General features: G+C 42.8%; 1 protein-coding gene across 1 annotated transcript in view; it reads left to right on the forward strand.

Annotated features, from left to right (window-relative positions):
* DCAF12 (DDB1 and CUL4 associated factor 12) overlaps window positions 1-6,556 on the forward strand; it is a 48,880-nt gene extending 42,324 nt beyond the window's left edge. Inside the window, exons 7-9 of the mRNA XM_065406406.1 lie at window positions 1,645-1,807; window positions 4,248-4,432; window positions 5,831-6,556. Of these exons, the coding sequence (XP_065262478.1) occupies window positions 1,645-1,807; window positions 4,248-4,432; window positions 5,831-5,989 (507 nt within the window). The 3' untranslated portion in view covers window positions 5,990-6,556. The remainder of the gene's footprint in view (window positions 1-1,644; window positions 1,808-4,247; window positions 4,433-5,830) is intronic.
* The last annotated feature ends 1,753 nt before the right edge of the window (window positions 6,557-8,309 follow it).

Raw genomic sequence — 8,309 nt, forward strand, 5'->3', positions numbered from 1 at the left:
GTCATGTGTGACATTACACTCATGAGGATCTCGGAGACCGAGAGGGGAAGGATGCTGCGTGAGAGCATGCAGAGGCCTGGGCCGTATGCCGCCATGCTGTGCCGCGCACTGATCCCCGACTACCTGATGGACTCATGGCGTGGGAACGTGTGTTACCACGGGGGACCAAACAAGATCGCCCTGCCGTGGAACCTCATGCGCATGCTGGAGCGGTACCTCCAGGAGAGCTATGCCGAGCTATCCCAGGAGGACTGTCTGTCCATTCCCGGGCACATTGACCGCCTTTTCATTTAAGTTCAGCATAACGGACTACAGAGTGGAGCGTCCTGTGGTGGCCTAATCATGAATATCCGGACAGTACTTGATTTTCTATACATAGTTAGGAGTAAATAGTTCACTAAGCCAACTAAATCATGAACAACAAATTACTAATATAGTTAATATTCCTGTTTTGTTATAAATAAAAGTTTCTATGTTTAAATGAGTGACTGAAAAGCCCATTCTTAACAATATAAATATTCCACTTATGTTAAAATGAAATGTTTAGATGTTTAAAGCACTCACTGCTTGATCCTTCCCCTGATTCGGTGTCCGGGGTAAGGGCTGTGGACGGTTGGTAGGGGATCTCGGTAAGGGTGATGAAGAGCTCCTGGCTGTCGGGGAAATCAGCGGTGCAAGCGCTGTCGACTGCCTCGTCCTCCTCATCTCCTTCCTCATCTTCCCCGTCACCTAACATTTCCGAGGAGGAACCGGCCGTGGACAATATCCCATCCTCGGAGTCCACGGTCACTGGTGGGGTAGTGGTGGCGGCCGCACCTAGGATGGAATGCAGTGCCTCGTAGAAACGTGATGTGTGGGGCTGGGATCCGGAGCGTCGGTTTGCCTCTTTGGTTTTTTGGTAGCCTTGTCTCAGCTCCTTGATTTTCACGCGGCACTGCGTTGCATCCCGGCTGTATCCTCTCTCTGCCATGGCTTTAGAGATCTTCTCGTAGATCTTTGCATTCCTTCTTTTGGAGCGCAGCTCTGAAAGCACGGACTCATTGCCCCACACAGCGATGAGATCCAAGACTTCCCGATCAGTCCATGCTGGGGCCCTCTTTCTATTAGATTGCACGGCCAACTCTGCTGGAGAGCTCTGCATCGTTGCCAGTGCTGCTGAGCTCTCCACGCTGTCCAAACAGAAAATGAGATTCAAACTGGCCAGACAGGAAAAGGAATTCAAATTTTCCCGGGGCTTTTCCTGTGTGGCTGGTCAGAGCATCCGAGCTCGAAGTGCTGTCCAGAGCGTCAACAGAGTGGTGCACTGTGGGATAGCTCCCGGAGCTATTACCGTCGATTTCCATCCACACCTAGCCTAATTCGATATTGCCATTTCGAATTTAGCGCTACTCCTCTCGTTTTCGAGGATTACAGAAGTCGAATTTAAAAGAGCTCTATTTCGAACTAAGTAGCTTCCTGGTGTGGACGGGTGCAGGGTTAATTCGATGTAACGGCGCTAAATTCGATATAAGCTCCTAGTGTAGACCAGGCCTGAGTGTAGTTTCCTCAAATATGGTTTCAGGGATGTTTAGATTTTGTTCAGTCATTTGCATTCCTCCTCCCCCCGACATTTTTCAGTTAACTTCTCTCTCCATTTATTTCCAGCTACTTTCCACCAAGTTGCCATACTGCAGGGAGAATGTGTGTCTGGCCTATGGTCAGGAGTGGTCAGTGTATGCAGTAGGATCTCAAGCACATGTCTCCTTTCTGGATCCAAGGCAACCTTCCCACAATGTTAAGTCCGTCTGTTCCAGAGAACGAGGCAGTGGTAAGGAAACTTTGAAGTGAAGCTTTACCTTTTTGGAAAGATCAAAAGTTTGACAGTCAGGGCTGCAGTAAAATACAGTAGGCTAGTAAATATCAAGGCTTTTCCTGTGAACTTCCCAGATCAGTAGTAGTACACCTCTACCCCGATATAACGCGACCCGATATAACACGAATTCGGATATAACACGGTAAAGCAGCGCTCCGGGGGGGCGGGGCTGCACGCTCTGGCAGATCAAAGCAAGTTCGATATAACGCGGTTTCACCTATAACGCAGTAAGATTTTTTGGCTCCCGAGGACAGCCTTACATCGGGGTAGAGGTGTATATGTAAACTTAAACTTTGAACTAATATTCCCCACGCAAAACAGATTAAAACAGTATCTCTGAAGCTAAGGGAGAGAGGCAATCACCTCACTCTTTAATCAGGTCAAATTAAAATGTCTCTGTTTAGACTTTGTCATGCTTAAAGGGATGCTATCACTTCAGAGTATACGTTGTAAACTTGTTAATAATAATGCAGTAGATTACTAATATATTGGATTTTCAGTAACTATTGGTACTCTGTTTACTTCTTGCATTTGTGTGTGCTGCGAATGAATAACTGTTTAATCACCTTCATGCCCTGTACTACATTACTGAGTTTCAACTCTGCAACAGAATGGTTTTTTAGAATTTTAAAGCCATGAAGGAAACATTTCTAGGGTTTAAATTTTATAAAATCTTGTTCTTACAAAAGTTAAGTTGAGCCAAATGTAAATAGTCTAACTGTCAACTTCTGTACTGTTTTGGGTTATACACACTGAAGAAAACTTTAGGTACCCAGGTTTGAAAGTTAATGCCTAAATCCATATTCAGGCACCTGGATAAGCACCTTCTTTTCAAAGATGCTAAACATCTGTAGCACCAATTGATTTCAGTGGGATTTGTGGATGCCTAACACCTTTGAAAATAGGCCATTTTTATTGAGTTGAATCCTACACTAACTATGGGTTTAATTTTAGGCACCCAGGCTTGAAAATATTGGCCAACAGCCCTTTGCTGCTGAATGTTCCCCTTATGAACCAATTTGAAGTGCCATTTCCCAAAGTGTGTCTAAAACAGCCTCCTGATAAACTGGGAGAATCAGTGTGGTACTAATTATCTTGTGATTAGAGAAGGATAAAAGCTATAAAATGCAGGAATTGGCTTGGAGACCATATGTCCTCTGCATGCATTCATCATCACCTACTCCCCTTGTGTGAGCACCCTGATGGATTGCTCTTCAAGAGCAGCGTCAGAGTAACAGAAATTAAAGGGCACTCCCCTGTGCTATTTTTCTAGTTCAAATGATTGATCTCTTACTGACTATGCTAGCCTCTGCTACCTTATACATAGTCCGAAACCGCTTGCACACTGAATTGCCAAACCCAAATCTTTGTAACCTGTAAAACATAGTCATAGTCTCCTTAGCTAACTATAAACTTTTCCTCCATATATGTAATTTCTAGCGCCTGTCTCCCATTACTGCACAAATTCCTGTTTTTAATCCCACTTGGTTAGAATGAATTAAATTAGACAGCAGTTTGGCATAGCTGGATGGGAGCAGGCGTATTATTTACACTGAACTTTCACTTCCATTTTGAATGTTTAATTTTATCTTACTTTAAACAAACTGTAGCATGCTTCATAAGCTTCTTGTATCGTACTAAGAAGGTGGCAGAATCTGTTTTTGGTTCCTCACTGATTTATTGGGTTTCTTTGTGGATCTACAAAACTAATTCTTTATACAGCAAATAGCGAAGTAATGCTACATGCTTTTGTTTGGGTAAATTCTCTCCCCAAAGCAGATCAGTTTAAACGACCTTTTTAGTTCAGGGCACAAACCTAGATTTTTTGAAGTGATGTTTGGAACAGAAGGAGATGAATCTTAAAGGACAGACAGTCTCCTTCCTAGTGATTAGTACATCTGCATATGATAGCCCTCAAAGTCATCACGGGACTGCTCTTGCTCCTACTGAAATGAAGGAAGTCTTTCCATATTGTTTCCTTTGTGCTCCCCCTTTCTGTACCCCCCTCTCTGGTTCAGGTCTTATACTTAGATTGTAAGCCCTTGGGGGCAGGGACCATCTTTTGGTTCTGTTTGTTTGTTGTCTGGCACAAGGGTGCCCTGCTCTGTGAGTGGGGCTCCTTGGCGCGCTACTCCGATATAAATAAATAACGGGAGTTGGATCGGATCCTTTGTGGGGAGAGGGAAAGATATTTGCAATAGCAGCTGTGATTTCTGTAACATAAATAGAACTGACTTGTGCTGTCTTACAGTTAAAGGGAAACGAAATAATCTGCCTACTACTATATTCTTGTAACAAAAAAAACAACAACCCCTAAAGCAGCACCCACCACTGCATAGCCAGAGCATGCATCTCCTCTTAAATGTGATTGTAACATTCTTTTTCCCCTTGACAGGTATTCGGTCAGTGAGCTTTTATGAGCACATTATAACAGTGGGAACAGGGCAGGGTTCCTTGTTGTTTTATGACATCCGAGCCCAAAGGTTCCTGGATGAAAAGCCCAATCACACCTGCCGTGGACAAAAACAGAAACTCGGAGGAAGTGAAATTTTAAAGTTGACGACCGGGAAAGGCTGGCTTGTGAGTAGCTTGCAGCTGTTGAAGCTCTTCTATATAGGGATGCTACAGGGCTTGAAGACCAGTTAATTCTACGATTTTGGGAACTATACGTGTCAAATGAGCTTCACTAAAACACTGACTCAGTGACTGAAATCCCTTTAGCCTTTCCTCAAAAATAACGACCTGTTAGGAACATTTCTCTAACTCGTTGCAGTTCTTAGCAAATGGCCCTTTATATTTTCAATGTATTGTACTGCACTGTAAATCGAAGTGCTCTTTAAAATAAGATACATTCTGTACCCTGAAGAACTTACAATCCTAGACCAGGCAGAGGGAAAGGATGGTGCAAAGAAATACAGCACAGACTAGTAAGAATTAACATTTGATTTCAGCCTAACTCCTATTTTTCAGTTGCTCATAACTGTCCCTCACTTACTCTTTTTATGAAAGCTCGAGCAAAATATGGTGAGCCAGTTTTGAATTACTCCATCTTGACAAAATATTTTCCTAGCAAAACTTTTGCGTAACTCCTACTGAACGGACAAACTTCATACTCTATTTTGTAGTTCTCCTTGAAATCTCAGAAATAGATCTCGATGTTGAGCATTGGTACAGCAACATTAGTTACACACACTTAAAGTAGATCTTATGTGGTCATAGTAGACTTAGGCTATTTGTTTGTGGTCTAGAAAACTTCGTCCTGGAGGCCTACGTTAGATATCTGCATTCAGGAGGAATCAAGATAAGAGCTGAAATCAAAAAAATGAAACAAGTTGAGACACAAACAGCATTTTTTCCAAAGCAGTAATCTCTCTTTTATACTTGTCAAATAATATATTATACTCTAACTGTATTATACCCTTACATAATGGCATACACGCTGCATACACCAGGCTATGCTGTTGCTTAATAAAATGTGCATCTAACCTGATTTAGGAGACCAGAAATACACAGTATTGGTGGAATTGTGTAGGTTTTTCAGACTCGCTCCTGTTTGATTAGTACATCTACCCTTTTCACACTGTGCAGGGGTGGGGGACCATCATCAGTATGAGGAGGGGGGAACCCGGATCCTTGATTGAGGTTCCTAGGTGCTACCATAATATAAATTATTCAGTACAAAGTAATAGACTCTCTGTTCTAGTTATTAAATAACTAAGTCCGAGTGATTATAAATGAGATTTCCAACCTTATTTTCCTCCCCTCCCCCCAGTGTTCTTTCTGAGGAAATTTGGGCCACCAAACAGACTGCAGGATGTCCTTGGTATCTCCCAGTTCTAGCCTATCCGCATAAACCCCAGGGATCATTAATGCAAAAAGCCCCTTTTCAGGCTATGGAGACTAAATTTTGCTTTTGTGAAACAAGCTCTCCTCTTTTGCTCATTTGCAGCGATACTGATCTGAACTTTCCTTTAACAGAATCATGATGAAACCTGGAGGAATTACTTTTCTGACATTAACTTCTTCGCAAATGCTGTTTACACCCACTGCTACGACTCGTCTGGAACGAAACTCTTCGTGGCAGGAGGTCCCCTTCCATCAGGACTCCACGGGAATTACGCTGGTCTCTGGAGCTAATGAGAACTCTTCCCAAATGCCATCTTGACGCTGATTTCCACCTTGTCTTTCCTTTTTAACAAAGAAATTGTGTGATGACATTGTTTTCTGGTTTAAATGCAAGTTATTTTTGGCAGAGTTTTCTGTTGGTCTTCAACAGTTTTGTACATTTTTTTTTTTAAACCAGATTTTGCTTTAACTTTCTTGATCCTTTATATGAAGGGTTTTTTAAAATCCCTTTTTATTGTATTTACTCCAAATGACTTTTCCCTGTATAGGCTTAACTCAGCCATATGCCCCCTACTTTGCTGTGAGGTAGGATTCCTTTCTTATAGAGTGGTTGCTGCCAGGCTTTCTGTGAAAGTCCAGGGGCTGTGTGTATGCAGGTACTTTGTGTCGGTTATGTTACCTGGAGTGAGGACTACTTGTAATTAAAAATATTAAAAATATTTATGAGATAAGCTACTACTTTATCTGCAGAGCCTGGCTCAAGCCTGGCTTGATTTTTTTTTTAAAGTACAAGTCTAATGACACTGTATGCATAAAGGAAAATGTATCGAAACCATACTCATTGGAACCCAGGGACAGAGCACCATCAGGAACGTCTTATCTAGCCCAGAGTGTAGCAAAGACCCCAGCAGTGCATGAGCAAAATGACTGTCTCTTGTTACCCCTTCTTTCTCTATCCTGAGTGTCAGTTGGCAAGGTTGTTGGAGCTTCAGAGTAGGCTGCCTGTACTGCAGCAGGGGTATTGTGTGACGTGACAGCTGTTACGATGGTGCATTGCAGCTTATTGGGGCACTAAGGGAAATGGCATCCCAGAAGGAGACAGGTTTGCTTGGTGGCTAACTTAATTCAATCTGATTAACTTCCAGACTAGCTGGGGGTCCTCTGGGTGGCTGGGGCTGGATGGCAGGGAGGAGCCAGGACTCAGGTACCTGGAGTCTGCCTAAAGAGACGCACCTCTTTCAGGCTGGAGACTTTTTTCCCCCCTCTTGTAGTGTTTCCCCTCTTGCAGTTCTCCCACCAGCAGTGAGTAATGTTGGCAGGAATGATTTTTGCTAGCCAGTTACTGCTATTAAAGTTGGTGGGCAGGGAGATGTTATGCTAATATTTTCATATTTTTTTCCCTTCTGGCCTTTGGCAGGAGGGTGGCATATGCAGTTAGTTGATGCTATTAGCAAATACAGTTGTCTTCCCCTTCTCTAATGACTGTAGGCTTAATTTTTTAATGCAGGTTTGAAACTTACCAGGTAGCTAGACTTCCTGTTCAACTCATCATGTTAAGAAAAGCATAGGCTGTCACTTGAATTTTATAGGAGACTTTTTGTTTTTTGTTTTTTCCTGAGCACCTAGTTTATTGTTCAGTCCTGCCTTGGACTTCACCAGGAGCTGTGGGTGCAGGATGACAGTCTGGATACGCTTAGTGAACAAAATACAGGCCCAGTCATGGAGGGATTGTGCATTTCTGGTGAGGAAAAGATGGTCTTGTGGCCAAAACACAGGGTTAAGCATTGGACTCCTTGTTTCTCTTCCTGGCTCTAGCTGCTGTTGCCCTGTCACTTCATGTCTCTGAGCCTCACTGTGCTGATCTGTAATATGAGATGAATAGCACGCATGGCACCTGAGGTTTAATTTCTAACTTGAGATTATCAGACAAAAGCCCTGGTAGAAGTGCAGGTTTTCCCCCCACATTCTGATTGCATGTCAGGGTTAAGGAAAGGGTTGTCCCATAGGCACACTGGGATTTGAAATCTAGGCCTGACTTGATCACTTTGCAAACCAAGACATTTTACTACTGCATTCCAAACTTCTGCTAGTGGGTTGGTTGCTTAAAATCTGCATCAAAGCAAAAATTGACTATTAAATATGGTTTTATGACGCCGTTTCCAAGTAGTAGCCGTTAAATTATAGGGTTGTAAATGAAGTAGTTCTCTCAGAACTTCCATTGTTAAACGAATGTAAAGATTCTAAGTATTTTTATACTGTCACCAGTCACGCTTCCATGATGGGAACGTGTTGTTTTGGGGTTTCTTTTATGAATGTTTGGCAGGGCAGAGATATAGCCTTTGACTCTGTTTCAGAAATATGCAAAGGAAAATAAATATTTAATCTACATGAAATATGGTGACACTTCATCTCTGTGAAGGAGTAGTCTTAAATCCTGTCTAAGCTCACTCTCTCTTCTACAGATAGGTTCTGCATTCTGTTGGGGTGTGTTTTATTCCCAGGCAGGTCCTGTTGTTTGGGGTCAGATTTGCACAGGCACTGAGCACTCGGCTCCAGCTGACATCTCTGAGAGCAGAGCTCAGCTGTGTTAAAGTTGGGTCCACAATGTTTA

This window comes from Emys orbicularis, chromosome 6, assembly GCF_028017835.1.
Source record: "Emys orbicularis isolate rEmyOrb1 chromosome 6, rEmyOrb1.hap1, whole genome shotgun sequence".
In the NCBI taxonomy this organism is placed as follows: domain Eukaryota; kingdom Metazoa; phylum Chordata; order Testudines; family Emydidae; genus Emys; species Emys orbicularis.